Here is a 19,172-nt window from a genome sequence, read left to right on the forward strand (position 1 = left end):
GATGGGCTGAGCAGAGCACACCCCCTCCCCAGGCGGGCGGCCGGATGCTCCCACAACGCATCCAGCTCCAGACCAGCTGGCCCAACCATGCAAACCTAGCAAAACCCAGCCGTGTGGACTCTGCCAGTTTTGAGGACGACACCGTAAGCAGTGAGGAAGCACAGGGACTGAGTATAATCTGTAAAATCTCAGTAAAATCTCAGGCAGTTTTAAAAACTCTGAAGCTGCTTTTGACTTGCAAAATAATAGTGGAGCATTTTTCTGATCTGTTAAAGAACAACTGCAGAAGTAAGTAAACAAGGCACCACACGGCACACCACAATTACAAGGCACAAATAAGATTAGTCCCAAAGAGGTCCACAGCTTGCTATAAAATGGCATTAGCAGCACCAAAAAATTTACCTAGGGCTATATTCCTAGGGAATATAAAATGGGATTTTTAGGTACAGAAATTGCTCTAGTGTGTCCCCAAAATTATAGGGCCAGGAGAACCTTCTCACTGCTTTGCACAGGGGCAGTTGGACTCGATGATCCTTATGGGTCCCTTCCAGCTGGAGATATTCTATGATTCTATGAGCTATGCGGGTGGAAAAGTGGGGAAAAAACCAGAAAGTTTAGTAGAGAAAGGGGAAAGAATCTGAGATGATAGAACATGCAATGACCTGCTTTCCCGCACTTGCCCCTTGCTAGAGCTGAGCTTGACTTCAAAAGAAATGCCAATCTTCTGAAAGGCAGCAAAAAGAAAAACAAGGCATGAAATTTTGCAATCAGTTCAGAGGCTTACAGCAGCATCTAGTACTAACACTTTACATGTCACGTAATAAAGCACTAAGCCTAGGAGATTTTTGGATTTCTGTAACTAAGTTGACAGCTTTTATTAGAGGACGTGGTTTTGCCAGCACCTAGCCTTGTGCACACAGACTTCCCGGCTCACAGACAGCCCAGCGAGGCTGCTCAGACCCCTGTTTTGGGCTACTCAGTACACTCAGCTAGTCCTGTGCTCGGTGCTCAGCACAAGGGAGCCAGCGGGGCCAACCTGACACATAACAACCAGGGGTTATTGTAGGTGCCCAGGTCTGAACCCCTCCCCAGGCAAGGCTCACCTCGGAGGGCAAGGCAAGCGGCACAGCACTGCTCTGGACTGGGGAAGCAGACTCTGCTGCGAAAGTGTTGCGGTTTAACCCGGCAGGCACCTAAACAGCACACAGCCCACAGCTCACTCTCCCCCTCCCCAGTGGGATGGGGGAGACAACTGGAAAACAAAAAAGTAAAATTCATGGGTTGAGATAAAGATGGTTTAATAGGACAGAAAAGGAAGGGAAAATAAATAACAATAATAGAATCATAGAATCGTTTAGGTTGGAAAAGACCTTTAAGATCATCCAGTGCAACTATTAACCTAACACTACCAAGTCCACCACTAAACCAATTAAAGGTGGAGTAGCAATTTCATGTTTCCTGGCTTGGTGGCTGGGTTATTTATAATGAAAGTAAAAACTAGGAATCATTAAGGTTGGAAAGGACCTCTAAGATCATCAGTCCAACCATCAACATCATAATAATATACAAGTGATGCACAGTGCAGCTGCTCACCACCCGCTGACCGATGCCCAGCCTGTCCCCGAGCAGCGATTGCTGCCCCCCGGCCAACTCCCCCCAGTTTCTATATTGGGCATGATGCCGTATGGTATGGAATAGCCCTTTGGGCAGTTCGGGGCAGCTGGCCTGGCTGTGCCCCCTCCCAGCTTCTTGTGCACCCAGCAGAGCATGGGAAGCTGAAAAGTCCTTGACTAGTATCAGCACTACTGAGCAACAACTCAAACATCAGTGAGTTACCAGCGTTATTCGCATCCTAAATCCAAAACACAGCACTGTGCCAACTACTAGGAAGAAAATTAACTCCAACCCAGCCGAAACCAGGACAGAAAGGACGGCCCTGCTCGGGATCTCATCTGGTGACTGATTGCACTGACATGCTGTTCCAATCACAGCAATTTTGCATGATACCTGCTGCTTTTCCGGATGTAGGGAAGAACAGGGCTGACAAATAGCATAGTAAATGCACGTTAAGGACATTACTCCAGAACTCCCAGCTGTTACACTTTCACTGTGAGAATTTAAAGGTATCTTGTTAAAGATGTAACACAACGTCAGCATTAACAGTTCTCTCCTGTTTTCCCTTCCAAGTGCCCGACCCTACAGAGCTTTATTAATACAGGCTGAAATTTCAAGATTTAAAGGCTAACTAAATCCCACTTAAAACTTTCACAGAGGGGATTAGAACTGCAACTTACCCGCTCACGCTGCTGTTCGCTGTCTGCAGGAGGGGCGATGCTCATGTATGAGCCTCTTGGGCCTAGGCTGTGGCAGGCTTGGCTGGCGCGGAGCTTGCACCCAGCCCCGCGGAGGCGGGGGGCAGCAGGCAGAGCTGCTGCGGACAGCAAACCGCGCTCTTGCCGGGCTGCGACTGCGTGCCTGAGCAAAGACAAAAGCATCCCTTTTAGCTGTTGCGTTTACTTGCAATTTATAACAGCTAAAAGCACAGGAAATGTAACTAAAATGCCTTTCCAAGGGAGACCAGAACTAACTTTACACATTTCCACGGCCAGAGAAATGCTCAGCCTGGAGAGGAGGGGGCTGCGGGGAGGCCTGAGTGCGGCCTGGCAGTGCTGAGAGGGGCCTGCGGGAAGGGGGGGGCAAGCTTTTTAGCAAGGCCTGTTGGGACGGGACAAGGAGTAAAGCATTTAAACCTGAGAAGAATGGATTTAGACTGGAGATAAGGAAGAAATTTTTTACACTGATGGTGGTGAAGCAGTGGAAGGGGTTGCCCAGAGAGGCGGTGGAGGCCCCATCCCTGGAACCATCCCAGGCCAGGCTGGCCGGGGCTCTGAGCACCCTGCTCTGGTTAAAGCTGTCCCTGCTCGCTGCAGGGGCTGGGCTGGGCGAGCTCTAAAGGCCCCTTCCCGCCCAAACCATTCCACGATTCTATGGTTCTAAATGACCCATGCAAATAAAAACAAAGCAGTCCACAATGCCACACCAAGCAAGCTGAACACAGCAAGAGAGCCTCCGGTTACAGAGAGCAAACGGTGCCTTGGCGCAAGCGGAACGCCAAACGTTCAAACACACAAACCCAGAGCTTATGAAATTTTTCATATGACATCCAAAAATTAGAAGTTATACTATTCTATTCTGTATATGGCTTAAGAGAAATAAAACTTGTCTGTAGTGTCATTAGCCTACATATAAGAAAAGATATATAGAAAGGTAAAAAGATTTACTTTTTCAGACAAAAAGCACATACGTAAGAGTATACCAATATTACCTGATTGAAACTAAATTCCTATGCATTTGATTTCACCCATCTGTAACAAAATACTGAATGGAAGACCACAGAACACAGCAGACAAACTGAACAATTTTCTATTTTATAGAAAGGACAAAGTCATTAGATGGGTTCATTTTTACATTTATTTGACGAAATGGTGTACATAGAGTTAATCTTTGCAGAATAATAATCACATACACACACAATGAACAGTTTTGAGACCAGAAGTTAGATACACAGTGTGCGACAACATTGCATAAACAGTTCTTCCACAGAATGCTTCTATTTCCAGTATTAAAATATATAAAATAGAGTGTGACTTTTTTATTTATCGTGGTGAGGTAAACAGTTCTTCCTTCAAAGCAGCGTGCTTCTATGCACCTTCACAAGAACTGCTAACGATACCCTTCTCCTTCATTCAGTCAACAAGTACATACCTAGTGGCATATTTATTGCTATTGTAATGGTCATACATTTTTTTCCTTGAGCAATATGTAGAGAAAGGAATGGAGAAGAAAAAAACTACAGTAACTGATGATAGCAACCTATCTATACTATTTGTGTCAAGAGCCAGAGATTAGTGCAGATAATTTATTTTGAATGTAATGGTTTTAATGGAAATGTCAAGAAAAATTTATTTACATTTTTCTAAGTAGAACATGGTATTGATTAGAGCCACTCAAAAATCACAATTAAGAATTTATTAGACAAATTTTTACCTCTCTGCCCATTTACAACACCAGATCATAATATCCACTCATTTGTTCGCTGTTCAAATTTATTGATGATTTTCAGCATGTAATTCCTGGGCTGAGTGAGATTTGTACCGAGTTCTTTAGTTACACAAGCCATTTGGTATTGTCTTCTGTTCCCTGAATGAATGATTTGTGTAACTAACAGCTTCAATTTTGACTGTTACAACAGAATATATAATCAAAATAAATCTCAGTCAATATCTGAGTACTGAAACTTCTATTTTTTTTCTTGTACATATTTTTACTGCTGCCTGAGAAATCAAATACTTTAAAAATGGAAAAGTTAATTTGTGTTTTATTCCCAATAAATCAGAAATGGTTTTTGGAAGTTAAATCAATTGAAGAATACTCCATGCTCCTGACAGAAAACTGCTTCAGGTTCTCACCTTATTTTAAAACCTCACAGCAGTCACATACTTACAAAAGAGGTTATTTTAAAAAGTTAGCAGCCATTTTCTTACTGGCAGACACATCCTCCTAGAGCCCTCTGTACGGCTCTGTTACACCTAGGAATACTGCACCTCATTCCCCAAAAACTAGAAAATAAAATGAATCACATTTCAACGGCTTATAGGCACAGTGTAAGAATGGAAGGTCCTTTCACTACCAACTATTCAATCACTTTTCCTGTTGTGAGGTATACTTTGGCATCTACAAAAGAAAATAATCTTAAGGCAAAATGTGTGATTTGTAAAAAAGAAAATAAACATTATCCATTTGAAGAAAAATATATATTGTAAGCACAATTTTTTACAGTATTTTAAAAGGCCATAAAAATATAAACCCATTATTAGTTTGCTGACTCTTTACAATATAAAAAAAAAGAACGAAAATATTGTGAAATAGGTGAACTACATGCATTTGATTAAAGAACAATCCTGTTGATAGATGTCAATTATTCATTCTCGTATCATATCATGAGTTTATCAGTGACAATTTTGGAAGGAAAGCAGAAAAAGAGCTTTATGAAGTGAAGTATTCCTTATTACAATGCTGAACAAGAAAATTACCAAAATTAGATGAAGACGTACAAACTTTTCAAGAACGTAGTTGCAAAATTTCTGAAGCCTAACTTGCAAGCCTATGGCCTGAGTTTGCCATGTATTACAAATTAAGTCCACCAACACTGATGACTGCTTAGAAAAACTCCACTAATCCTCTCTGAAACAACAACAGGAATGACCTCTTGTGAAACACAAACACACGCTTTCCACGAGAATAATCTTCAAGTTGTTATTTTTTGGCCACACTAGCCACTGCCTTCTTTGCTGCATCCTCAAGGTCATTTGCAGACGTGATGGGGAGTCCACTTTCATTCAGAATACGCTGGGCTTCATGAACATTTGTTCCTAAAAAAGAACATTAACTATAATTAGTAATTAATATTAATGAATAATGAGCATCATCTATTAAATCTCTATAAAAGCAGTTAATGCTTCAAACTACACATTTCAGTTTGACAGCAGATTCAATGAGTGCTTTAGACTGAGCTGAGAAGAAGGAACTCTTCATTTGAATGACAATTTTGACAGACAATGCAATCTGATAATAGCACTTGTATCCATGAGAGGGGCTTTGTGAAGATTACAGGGTCAATCCAGAGCCAGTTGGGACATCCAGCACAAGCAGTGGAAAATGGATCACGTATCAGGCCTTTAAGACACTCAGAAGATTTAACGCATTTATTAGCAACAATCAGCTACAGCTAATGAGGAGTCAGTGAATCAACTATAACTAAAATTCACCCATGTTAACCAAAAGCTGCAAAATAGGGTACTGGAAGACAAAGATTTGGGTAATACTGAAAATCTAACTGGTTTTGAGTTGCTACTGAATACATGTTTCTGCATTTCTGTTAAAAAAGGGGAACAGAGAGCTCTGAAGCATTCAGCATGACACCGTTCCCTCCTCTGCTGCTGCACCGTATTACCCCACGTTGAAGGAGACTATACAGCCATACGATACAAGTGTACATTTTGTACATAAAGAGCTGAAATTTAGTCAACAGACTACATGCACAGTAAAGGAAAAAAAAACCTAAATTAAAAAAGGTATTTCAGGAAAGCATGTTTTTCACACTGTTCACTTGCATAAAAGACAAGTGCATCACTTTTCCATTTACTTTAGCTCTTTCTTGATGGAGAACACAAACAGAAAATGTGAACTCTCCAAAGCTCTGATCACTGATATGCTCTGCACCACAGAAGAACCTGGAGTCAGATATCCTACTGAGGAAGTGGAATCCACGCTTTGGGATCACACCACTAGTCGCAAGCACAAGACCCTGGGCTAATGATCCTCTTTAGGATCATTTCTAGCCCCCTCCTCCAAATCAGGTTCCTTGTTATTTGCCATGTCAAAATGCTTAATTACTTTGTAATTCCTAGACCTAGCAAAATGAATTTTAATTATATTTGGAGCTATACACTAATTATATCCTTAATTATTAAGCAAGCAAGGAGCATACTCTTTACTATGCAACTTCCAGAATGCTCATTTTAAAGGGTGATTTTGGGGTTTTGGCAGACTTTATAAAATGTCTGAAAGTGTACAGCAGAAGTAGAGAAATTCAGAAGTCTGTTTCATCAGCGTGCTCAAGTCAGGACTCCCACTCCCAGCACTGAAAGAGACCAAAGACATCTCTGTCGCAGCGGCCCCAGCACTTTGTGATAGGAGAGGCAGGTGTCTGGAAGAGGAATGGGGGACCCCATCTGCTAGCTCTTTAAAAGCACTGGCAGAAGAGGTCATGCTTCCCATCGATATGCAGAGGACACACTGTGGGACTTGTGGAGGAAGGTCAAAGACATCTGAAATCTCTGACAGAAGGGGGATTTGGTTGCATAGTAACATCCAGAGCTGTACAGGCCTCTTCCTACAGAAAAAAAGAATATTATGGGCAAAAAAGAACATAATACTTTTTTTTTTTTTTGTTAACCATCCTATATAACATAGTGTGGAAGCTGCTGATTGCCAGTACAGAACTGTACAGGGAAGTCAGCAGGCATTACAAAGGTCCTCTCCTCTGTTACCTTCCTCACATTTGTATAGCAATTCCCATCAAGTCTTGAAGGTTTTATCTATTATTTAGATATAAGTGTGATAAACATTTAAAACAGTAAAGATTGTACCGATCTCACAAATAGGATTCTACAAGGCAAAGTGTTTTGAGGAGAAAAAAAAATGGAAAGAGGGAAAAATTTTCCTGGAAATTTTCCCACAGAGAAAAATATTATGCTGTTTGTGATAGCTACGTATTTAAAACTAACTTTTGCTCTTCGCTAAGTGGCCAATATTAATTTACTAACAGGTCAGAGTGGGAACAATACATTGGATCTATTCTGCACTGCATTGATTGCTCTACACACCACTTGTCTAACATGCATTACAAAATCAATACAAAACTCAGTCCGCTAAGAAGGGAGGGGGGAGTTTATGCAGACAAATGAAAATCTGAAAGCTGAAGAAAAAGTCTCACCGCAGTCAAAAGAGTAAGGGTACGCTTTGTATTTATTAAATAAAATACTGTTTCATAGGGAGGCCATACAACTAAACATATTTTTCAGCAAGCATTTCCTTTGCTGTAATTTTCTTCTTTTAATAATAGCTTTTTATCCCATTGTGCTAAGTATTTTAGACATATGGAGAATACAGAAATTATAATGAGATCCTGCTGAAAGCAGAGGTAAGAGTTTTAAAATTAAATGTTTAGAAAACACTGGAAACATTTAAGAATCTACAAAGGGTTTCACCTTATTGCAGTAGATGTTAAAATAAACAAATAAATAATCCCACTATTCTAACATTAACCTCCTGCCACTGGATGGTGTCAGAGAACTGTAAACAGAATCCCATACAGAAGCTATCAAAATAACCTGCCCCTCACCTACACTGCAGCCAACCAAGAAACGGTGAAAATTCACAGGACTGAAGGCTATAGGGTTTTTGTTGTTGCTGGTTTTCTTTGTTTGGTTTGGGGGTTTTTTGTTTGTTTGTTTTTGTTGTTTGTTTTTTTTTTTTTAAGCTTGACTCCTATTAAGGGAATGGCTTTGACAAGAAAAGAAGTTTTTTTCCTTTTGACACATATAACTGTCAATGACACTCCATAGATAAACGGGCAAGATGTAATATTATCAGCAGGGACTTTCAGGTTTTTTAATCTAAATATCCTCCTCCTGAAACTTGGTTTCTGAAACAACCTCTCTGCCTGTGTACATGCAATCACTCACATTTACGCTTCTGTTGCCTTGAAATCTCTGCTTTCACTAGCAAAGCGAATCTATTGAACTCATTACCTAAAAATCCTAGTAATAAATATCCTATCTAAGCATGTTTCTATAAATTGTAAGATTATACCAGCACACATTGTTACAAATGAGTCAAGAGGACTGCATAGGTTGAATGAAAACAAACAAATAAAACATCCCCAACCATACTCCAAAAGCATTTTGATAATGTTCATTTATTCACTTGCACTGTCATAAAACCATTAGGAACAGGCTAAATTGCCACTGTTTAATGCTGATGGCTGGAGAGAATCCAAGACTCTGCAATGCCATTTCTAGCTTTTCAGGTAAGTAAGATATAAGGGCAGAAGACACAGTTATATACATTTGGTACATCCTAAGAAATAGAATACTAATGTAAAAAATAACCTGATCTACCCAAAACATTCTACTATGACAAAATATTTCACAATATGCAGTACATCTGACAATATTATTGATGTGAACACACTGTGACCATGTTATATTATCAATTCAGCTTTGATGGTTCAGCTTTGATGTGCTACTCTGATGAGCATGTTAAGAGCCAAATCCCGCCCCCGGCATGGATCCAGGTTCTGTCATTTCTGCTAGCCCACAAGCTGGAAACTCATAGCCTCTCAGATCTCAAAGACAGAGGTATTGGAGAATAAGGGACAAGGTTTAAAGTTCATCACTAGCTAACCTTCAGTCAACATTTGATTTGAGGTTTGGCTCATCATAAAGCTTTAAGTAATGATCTTTAGCTAGGGAACCTATGAAGTTGTGCTGGCTCACACATCTTGTAGCTGTTGGCTCTGCGGCCAAGAATAAACCTTTCACTTTAAAAATTGTCTCATAAGAGACAATTAAACCCTTTCTATTCTGTCCACCCCGTTTGCCCTTTTCTATCTTAAACTTCTCCCAAAGAATATTTTAGTCCTTTCCCCTGCCCAACGTTTACATCCAAACTGGGAAAGACTCAAGCACATTTAAATTTGTGCTGAATGTTTAAACCCAAGATGTCTGAAGAGGTTGACATGAGTAAAGTTCTAAATGTGACTTTGCAATACCCCATTCTTCTCTTTTGATAGGCAATTTGGGATGCTAAAAATCACAGGCATACATACTAAACTGTATTTTTCAGCAAGATATACAAATTGGAGCAAAATTTCACTTGTGTATAAAAATTCCTGAAAAATCATTAGATTCTGAAGAACACAGAAGATCATGAATCACATCGCTGAAAATATAATAGGAAATTTTGGATTCAGACATTTGAATAAAAGACAACTTGCTTCTAGCTGTGTTTCAACATAGTAAGTGGTTCTAATTCCTGCTCATTCTTCTTGTCCTGTGACGACAGCAGCAGAGAATTAATTTGTTGAAAGACAGAGAATGTAAAATTTCTAGCATAGGAAGAGGACATCTAATTCACAATTCTTTTTTTATTCTTTCCTCTTTCCATCTAACTCTGAGCTACATAAATGAGAAACAAGGTTTGGCTTCCATTCAGCACTCCTAGTTAGTTTTCACAAAACTTAACCGAAGTACATTACACTCTAAAGGGGAAAAAATGCTGCATAAAACCAGCAGAAGCTAGTTTTCCACATCTGTAAAAGATAAAATTTGGAATATGTGGTTTCTCCATTTGTCCACGAGCTTTAAACAACAATAATCCCGCATCTCAGCTGGTGAGTTCTTTACTGATAAGGCAAGTAAATACATGTAATGATAAAGTTACCATTTTCAAAGAGGAGAGTAATCCTTTCTTTATCCACTGGTAAAACAGCTTGTAATTATTATACAACTGAGAACAAAGATTTGTCCACAGAATACTGCTAAATCAAGACAGATTTGACTGATTAAAACTCTAGTCATTGAGACATTTGTAATACAGTGCATGCAGGCAAAGAGTCTTTAAAGTGCAGGTCACAAATCTGTTAGATTTATGGGAATAAATCATGAACCTTCTGTTGGAAAAATGTTCAAAATGGAAATCCAAAGAAGTGCTTGTCCCTTTTCCTCCTTTTGAAGTGTAAAATGTTATTGGTGATGTTTTAAAACACCTTGGGTAGCCTTATTACTTCCATAGAACTCATTATTAATTCAAAATCCTTGTATGTTTGGATAAACCAGTATGAGTTCAAAGAAGAACAACGAAGATGATTAAGGAACCAGAGATTGATTTCTGAGGAGAGATTAGAAGAACCATCTATCTACCTACCTATCTATCTATATCTTGGTTGGGTGATTAAGGAGGCAGAGAAAGCAGGAGTTACAAGCTAACAGTTTCTAAGTACAACATCTGACGGCTGTAAACACCATAGCTCTTCATTTAGGATGAATTGATGGGTAACATTAGAAATAAGAGAAGGAATTAAAATCTTTTGAGATGAATATTGTGCAAAAAGGAGAGTTTGCTGTATTATACCGGGACAGAGTTTCCTAAAGAAAACGTGGTACCGCTACCTCTGGAGTCAGCAGCTAGTCTAGGAGAAGCTTTATTATAAACCTAGTAAGAGTGAGCAGTCATGGGAAGATGACCAAGAAAAGGTGTTTGCATTAAAATCTGTGTTAGACATTCTGAAGATTCAGCTTCGGCCTCTGTGGATGAAGCAGCACACAACTCATAAAGGTCACAGGCTCAAGAGGAACAGGCACCACACAGTCACCTCTGCAGGGCTTTGCGCAACCCCCAGGCAGAAGCACTCCTGCTCCACACCTTCCCTTCCAGACAAATTCCACAGTGCAGTAGCACTGGGATGCTCCTCATTCAGCTCAGGGACTGCTTTGCCTCTTGCAATCTCCCAGAAGTCATGTTAAAACCAAAAAAAAAAAATCACCCTTACTTGTGTACAATCATGGAAATATTGAAAGTACTGAAGAAAGGTCAAGAAAACCCAGTGGCAGACCTAGCAGACTGCAGCTTAAAATGAGCAAGTTGGTTTTCTTGTTTCTCTTATACTGATTTCAAGTATTGCGATATAAACAACTTGCAGCTATCTTGTTCATAAGCAAAACTAACAGCTTTTCCAGTATCTTCACTTAAAAAATAACAGCTACAATAGATGAGAAGTCTTGCAGATCTGGCAGATAAACTTTTTCCCAGCTATGACAGACAGGAAGAGTTTGACAAAAAGCGAAACAACATTGCCTAGAGCTGATAAACAATGAGATTTTTTATTATGAAACTTTCCTGCTTCTAACCAACATCCATCAGTCTCTCCTTCATCCATATTAAACTATCTACTTACTCTCTTAAGGTGTTTAGTGGTGCTGCATCATCCAAAGAAAATTTTCACAATTTGTTTCTAAAATCCATTTGAGAGCATTTAAATTTTCCTGCTCTTACCACAGGAGAAGTCTACCCACGTTAAACCAAGAATGAACTCTGGAAAGCATTTGAACCCTGCAGTGAATTGCACAGCAGAACTTTTACAGGACAAAATTGTATGTCATAGGCTGTGGTCTCCCCTGACGTGAACTGACATCACGTATCACACATGACATATCATGTGTAATGTAGCATGAGAATGAGGAATGGGAAAACTCTGCTTTCTCATGAAAGGCAAAACAAGTACCCTCCTAACCAAAGGGCTTCATGGGTAACCTACACCTTCATGAGTCCTCGTGACTTTATTTTTTGAAAAGGAAAAAGTCTGGCGTATTCAGAACTTTTTTTCCTCCCCCCTCTATCATAGTGTTAAAAACCACCTTATTGGTTTGTATCTTAGGTATAGAGGGATGCATTTCCTCCTTTCACCACCAATGCTGAGTGATAGGACATTTTATGCTCTTTACACACCCCCAAACATGAATATTGATGTTTCTGAGAAACAGGCCTTAAAAAAACCCCAAACCCCCAAAACCAGAAAAACCTCTGTTTTCCAAACCTACTTAGCAAGAAATAATTGTTTTAAGCTTACCAGAGTTGTGTGCTGATTTCAATCAAAGAACTTTTTCATTCAATGGCAGAAGAAGAATCTCCCTTCCTCCTTCAGGGTACTTCTCAGAAATTAGAGATAGAACTCCATATCCACTGCCATTATATTAAAGCCAGTAACTGCCAAAGAACACTCTTTCTTACCTCCCTGTTACTTTTTTATTTCCAGTTTAACAATGCTGGATGTACTAAAAAAAAATATTCCTTACCATTACCAAATCTTCTGTTTTTTAATGGATTTTAGCTGGATGGGATACATGGGCAGAAGAAGATGTTACAGTAATCTCTCTCTCACAAATACTGTTTCTAATATCTTTCTTTTAATTATGAACTGGAGTAAATTTAAGAAAACTGGATGTTGCTACAGGTTTAGCAATAATGGAATTGCATTCAATAAAAATAATTTGAAAAAGAAACACCTTACAGTAAACAGAAACTTGCATCAAAATTCTTTCTCTTTGCAATGCAAATGTTACAAGCAAAACCATAATGCTTTCATTGCAAAATTCCATTGCTTCAAGTACCGCCAGCGACCAGGAATACAGAAATATGTAAGGAAAGAGTTTATTGACTTCAGGTCATGCTATGGATGAAGAATTGGACATATTCTTATTTGTGTGGGACTAATCTGGCTTAGAGCTTAGAGATCAAAGAAAGCCAAAGTGGATTACTGTGCACCTCAAGGACAATTTTTGTCTGAAACCATTAGCACTCACCTTCCAGTCTGACCACCAGAGGTACTTTCAGCTCAAGCTCTCGGCAAGCTTTGGTAATACCATTGGCTATAATGGCACAGTTGACGATCCCACCAAAAATGTTTACAAGTATTGCTTCAACCTGTAGGAAAGAAACAGAGTAGGAAATAGATGGGGGGTTTGTTTGTGTTTTGTTTTGTTTTTTAAATAAACACAGGTAAAAGATCCAAACCAGGGTACAAATTCCCCCCTGTCAGGCAGGTTCTCATTTACGGAAGGTGCAAGCTTCGCCTCTGTACGCAGAAAATTTGATTCTGAGTCTATTGTTTCTGTACTATGTAGCAGTGATTAATTGCCTTGGCCTAAACTGGCATGGTAATTAATGTCATAAACACATTATTGCACAGAAAAGGGGAATTTTTACTGATAAGCATAAATAGAAAGAGATTAAACAATCTATATTTTGGATTTTTTTAACCTATTGAATAATCATCAGAGATTGGAGCTCAGAAAGCACAGCGTATGAATGTGTGGATGCACATGCAATGAAATATTCATGTGGACGCTTCACAAAACAATCTGGATATGCACTTTATCATAAGCAGTACAGAGGAAAAGGTAATATACTTGCCCTGACTTGATAAAGAGGAGTGAAAATCCTTTCTAATTAACAAGGAGAGGCGTGTAATGCAGAGCATTCATTACAACAGATTAATTGATAACCTCAAAAAACTGCTATTCATCAGTTTCTGGAAACTGAAATTCCTGCACCCAATTCACAACTAAATTACCTTTCATAACATACAAGACATTAATCCATACAAGGTATTAATACGGTTTCTTTCCACTTGGTAAGGTAGTATAACATTGAACCGAAGTTCATATACCAGGCTTCCCACCATGGCTTATTAAGTCAAGGGGGACACCATACAGACACAGCTATGCCGTCTCTCATTCCATAGCGGGGCCAATCCACAACATTCGGGGCACTATAATAAGCTTCACTGGGTGTCACAAATAAGCTTTGCCATAATCATGTTGACTCAAAAGACGACAAGATAAAGAGGGGATTAGGTTTGAAGGAATGAAATATCACTGGATTTCACTTGCGCATGATGTCAACCGCAGTTATGCTTAACTCATTGCACAAGATGAACAGATTCACTTTGCCCACCTCCAGGTAGCCAGACTCATACCAGCACCAAGAAAATTCCATGCAATCATGCACGTTTACAGCTCTGCACAATCAGGTTTAATATTTCTCTGCAGACAAAATGTGACAGTTAACTCCTGTGATGTGCAGTCACGCACCCAGACTGAAAGCTCACCACTCTTAGTAATACTGCCATCCACAATGCAGCAATAAAAAGAAAAAAAAAATCTCAACAAAGACTTTGCTTCCCACATGAAATCAGCTCACCAATATCCTTCAGCAGTACCCTAGACTGCAAAAACATCCCTTACTGTAAACATACGCTGTGTTTACATTGCACTACAGAACTCCAACGCCAGCAGAACAGTCATAAAACGAAGACGGCAATGGGACTACTTCGCTGACATCTCATTCATTACCTGCTGCGGCTCCCAGCTGCAAGACTTCTCATGATGCTGCCCAAAAGTGTCCAGAACATTCCCATCTGACCATATGGGACTCAGAGACATTTTCTCCTTTCAAGCTTATTAGAGACGAGCTCTTTCATCTAGTTTTCCAGTGCTGATGTGCTAGGATGCTTCCTGCCCTACTACTTTTCTCCTCTTGCTATTTGCAGTACAGTCATCCAACTAAGATTTGCTCACTCTGCTGGGCATCCTGATACTATAAACAGAATTCTTGTGTGCATTTTCAAATAGCATTAGAGATGTTTCATGCTTTAAGTAGAACAATAATTAAGAATAAACTCCCTTAAAAATCTCTCCCTCTGAAATTAGGTATGATGATTTGGTACACATGACACCAACTGCTCCAGTTCATAGAGCCTGCACAGCAACAGCCTGCATATGGCTCATGACATGGCTTCCTCATCACAGGCAGAGCACACTGGGTATCAGAAGGAAATTAATAATCCAGTTAAATCAAAACATACAATTTAATTGATTTTGCAACTCCTCCTTATAGTTTAGACATGGACCAACACTTTAATGTCATGTTAAATGCGTACATTTACCAGTCTAGGGTTTTCTGGATATTAAGTTGGTGATGCCATTGCAATTATTTCTTTCACCTTTGCGCTGTTACAAAATCCTTAACTTTGTGGAATCTATCAACAGTGAAACCACAGAAGGCCCCTTCTCTGCCTGGCACCTACAAACATTCTTGGTGTTAGGAGATAAAAACACGTGAAAAAAATCGAGCCATTCAAACACTTATCACATTAACCCTTATGGTAGAGAGATATCTATGCAAAGCACTTTGATGTCAAAATGTACTAGTGATGTACTCTATCAGCAGGACTAGCCACAGACACTGTTCCGCCCTTTCTAATACATGCTCCTAATTCAGGGACATTGCACCAGGCATGTGACAGATCAACTTAACCAAGTGTGTTTACATTATTAGAGATAAGGAGGAGGATTTTATGCCCAGTACAGATATTTTAATTCCTAATGCAGACATTCTCATTTAAGGATCTGCTTTTCAGCTTTCAAGCTGAATTCTAATCAGGTCTTCTAATCCATTGGCAGCAAAAGAAAAAAAATGTTGAAGGAAATTAGATGCAGCTTGGATAATTGATGTTTGTATGCTTGGCTTTAATAAAAATACACTGTTAAATTAGAGAGGAGTCTAAAAGGATTCAATCAATAAGAAACTGAATCAGGTAGAGAATTCAATCTTGCGTTTTATTGTAATCTTCCAAATAAGCCAAAAGATCAGTCCAAATGATGCTGAGATTCACTTTAACTCCACTGAAATCTGTGAACATTGTTTATATATGCTTCTGCAGCCTGACAAGATCTTGCATTTCCAGCTGAAAGAACTTTAACGTTCAGACCCAGCAGATGGATGAAAGTTTTCAGTATTTCATGTGCACAGAGAATGCACAATCTCTGTATTATTTGAGTCTATAAGAAAAATGAACCTCCCATTGTATACCAGAACCATTACATATTAACATGCTCAGTATCTAATGCATATGGACTATTAGACATATTAAGGAGAGGGCAAAATGCCTACATACAAGACAGGTTACTTGATGGCATTATTATTCTAATAACCATTTTTACCCAACAGCATGTCTTCTAAAATAATTTTGTATTTCAGCAACGTTATTAAGGAAACAAAAGATAGCAGTATATCCACAGGTTAGGTTCTTTCCATCCACCAAAACAACTGATAGATGTGAAATCACTATCAAATGTACTCGCAACTGATTACAGATGACTCTGGAGAAATAAGGGAACCCAGAGCAGCATGAAGACATCACCATCAATAGTGGTAACAACCCGCAGTCTGCCAGGACTTAGCAACAATGTTGGGAAGCAAAAGTGATAGCACCTAAGCGAGCGCTGCATTATCACTGTCTTCATGCTAGATATGGTACTGAATCTGTGCAAATACTGGAATACCCATTAATCCCACAGCTCCTAGATACCACATGCGCATATATGCAGACACACCGGTAGCCTTTTTTCTCTTTATATATAAGAAATTAGATATATTTTTGTATAGCTACATCTATATAAAATCTATGTTGCTTTATTGATAAAACTAATGGTTTGAATTTACAGTGACTTTTTGTTAAAGTGAGCTTTGACAAAGCCTGCAATTCTGCTTTGAATGTTTGGCACCAAAAAAAACCCCACCCCAAATAAGTGTAATTGTATACTAAGCGAAGTAATGGTGCTAGGAGATTACTGTTAGAATTGTATTGGATCACCAACATAATCCACAAGGCTGCCAGGTTCCATGCAGCTAAGGGTATTTTACATACTGCAGAAGCAGCTTTAGCATAACTGCCTGCACTCTAAAAAACAGATATAGTGTGTGTGCGTTTACTGTATTTTCTTCTTTTTTTTTTCCCCCCTCTAAAATGTTCTTAGCCTTAATAAAATGCACACTGACATCTGATCATCATACACTTAAGGATTGATACAGGCAGCACCTATAAAGCATTCCACCTTTCCTACAGCCCATTTATAAATCTATACACAGGACGTCTTGCTGTCTGCAGCCGCTGCATTCCAGTCTGCTGAATATCCTTCAGAGTCCACACTAACAGCACAAATTCTGTGCATGAAATTAGAGAGGACAAAAACTTGACACTTGCAAGTTGTTGTTTCTTGCATTTTCCACCTTTGTTATTACTACAGAACAATTACAACAGGCTTAGGATAACAATACGCCGCAGCACTGAATAATGGCAGGTACTTCATACAAGGTAAAGCTCTGACTCTCATAAAACAGAAGTCCATACACGAATGCAAATTAATTTAGGCTGAGGTTTCATAATAATTTGAAGATGATCTAAGTATGGGCAGCCAGCAGAGAAGCTGTCGTGCTTTGCCCCTCCCTCCCCCTGCACATGAGCACCCCTCTCCTGTGCTCGTATCAGCACCTCAGCCATGCGGATCCCAAAGCAGCTCCCGGATCCGACTGACCCTGCAGACACATGAACGCTGGCCCCGAAGTGAGGAAGAGCCCCCAGCGTGCTGTTAGGACCTGGGATAAGGTGGGAATGTGTAAGCCACCTGTGAAACCACTTCTTTAGCTATTGCCTTTCAGGATCAGAATGAATATTAGTTATGTACAAACATGTGAGGCCAGAAATACAACTGGAGAACTGTCCAATAAAAATCAAACCCCAAATCACCAAGACCATGATGGTACAGCACAGATCTCTTCTGAATATTACTGCAAATGCACACTGGAACATAAGTGTGGCTTTTTTTTTAAATATGTGTCTTAAAATATGTGTTTTAGCAAAATATTTCAGGATGGCTGACATAAAGATAGCTCAAAAACATAATTATTCCAACATTCAGGTCTCTCTTACCAAAGTTTCTGCTAGTGTATTTTTTATGAGAAGCTCTTTCAAAAACACCCCCATGTTAGCTCATCTGATGACAGCAGGAAAGACTTGCAACAGTTTTCCAACTATGAGCAGCGTCAGATGCATGCCTTGTGACTTTGTACGCATCTTTTCCCTCATATGCACACACAGATGCATGAACACTCACACAGTGAACTATAAATATTATTATTATAAAAGCACCAATAGAATCTCTGACCCTGCTGTAAATTGTTGCTCTGAAGCTCAATCCATTTATTTTAGTTGAAAACAAGCTATTCAACAACTGTCAGTAAAACTACATCTGCAGCAAATTAAAAGCTACACTAGCAAAGAACTTGCTTATCGTTTGCTTTGATTGAAATCTGAAAAAAACACCTTTACACTTCACGCTAACTGAATTCATTTATTGACCCCTCCTAACTCTTTCATCAGCTAAAAGTGTACCCAGACAGTATGAAGCAGACTGTATTTGTCAAATTTTCCCCTCCAGGATGCCACAGGTCACATCTACATGGAAGACAGTGGGTTTGCATGGTACAGCTGGCAAACACATTCCTGCGTGGAAGCTTCTAGCATCTTTTAAATAATGCATTTTTAAACAAAACAGGTATCATGTCTCCCAACCCTTCTGGTTAGTGGGGTCTAATTTCGTGTCTGCGAAAACACATTTAAACCATTAAGTTGCCAGAAAATAAATAAGAAAAGCAAGCCTGCAGCATACTGCTAGGCATTTGGTTTTTTCTCTCCTTCCTTCAACATAATAAACACTGGTGGAAGGACAAGGTCTCAAATTGCTCAAACGTATCAAAGAATTTGGGGAAGCTGCATTGCAGGATGCCGGGAATCAAGCACTGAAGATGCAGATGTGTTCCCAGATCACGGAGGGGAAGTAAAGGGGCTGTAACCTACAGCTGGCTCCAGGCATCCAGTCCTGCGAACGTAACACGAGCCTGACAAGCACTGTCACTTCAGACTTTTGTATTCCCAGTCTGATCTTCAGAGATGCTTAGCACCTCAACTCCCAGGGAATCCCAGTTAAAAAGAAAGGTATTCACCACTTCTATAATCAGACATCCAGGCTGCAGTTTGGCCTCGCAAAGATCCACTGGCCTTCATAATAGTGACAGGCAAGTCCACCTTTCTCACAGAGCTGGAAGATGGTGGGAACCCTTACCAACAGCAAAGCATCAAGAACTGC

At 39.6% G+C, this 19,172-nt stretch overlaps 1 protein-coding gene across 1 annotated transcript in view; it reads right to left on the minus strand.

Annotated features, from left to right (window-relative positions):
* Positions 1-4,940: 4,940 nt before the first annotated feature.
* SUCLG2 (succinate-CoA ligase GDP-forming subunit beta) overlaps positions 4,941-19,172 on the minus strand; it is a 130,872-nt gene continuing 116,640 nt past the window's right edge. The window contains exons 10-11 of the mRNA XM_075713995.1: positions 12,987-13,107; positions 4,941-5,432 (exon numbers count right to left, since the gene is read on the minus strand). Coding sequence (XP_075570110.1) covers positions 5,317-5,432; positions 12,987-13,107 — 237 coding nt within the window. The 3' untranslated portion in view covers positions 4,941-5,316. The remainder of the gene's footprint in view (positions 5,433-12,986; positions 13,108-19,172) is intronic.

The sequence above is a fragment of the Pelecanus crispus genome, chromosome 7 (assembly GCF_030463565.1).
Source record: "Pelecanus crispus isolate bPelCri1 chromosome 7, bPelCri1.pri, whole genome shotgun sequence".
Classification (NCBI taxonomy): Eukaryota; Metazoa; Chordata; class Aves; order Pelecaniformes; family Pelecanidae; genus Pelecanus; species Pelecanus crispus.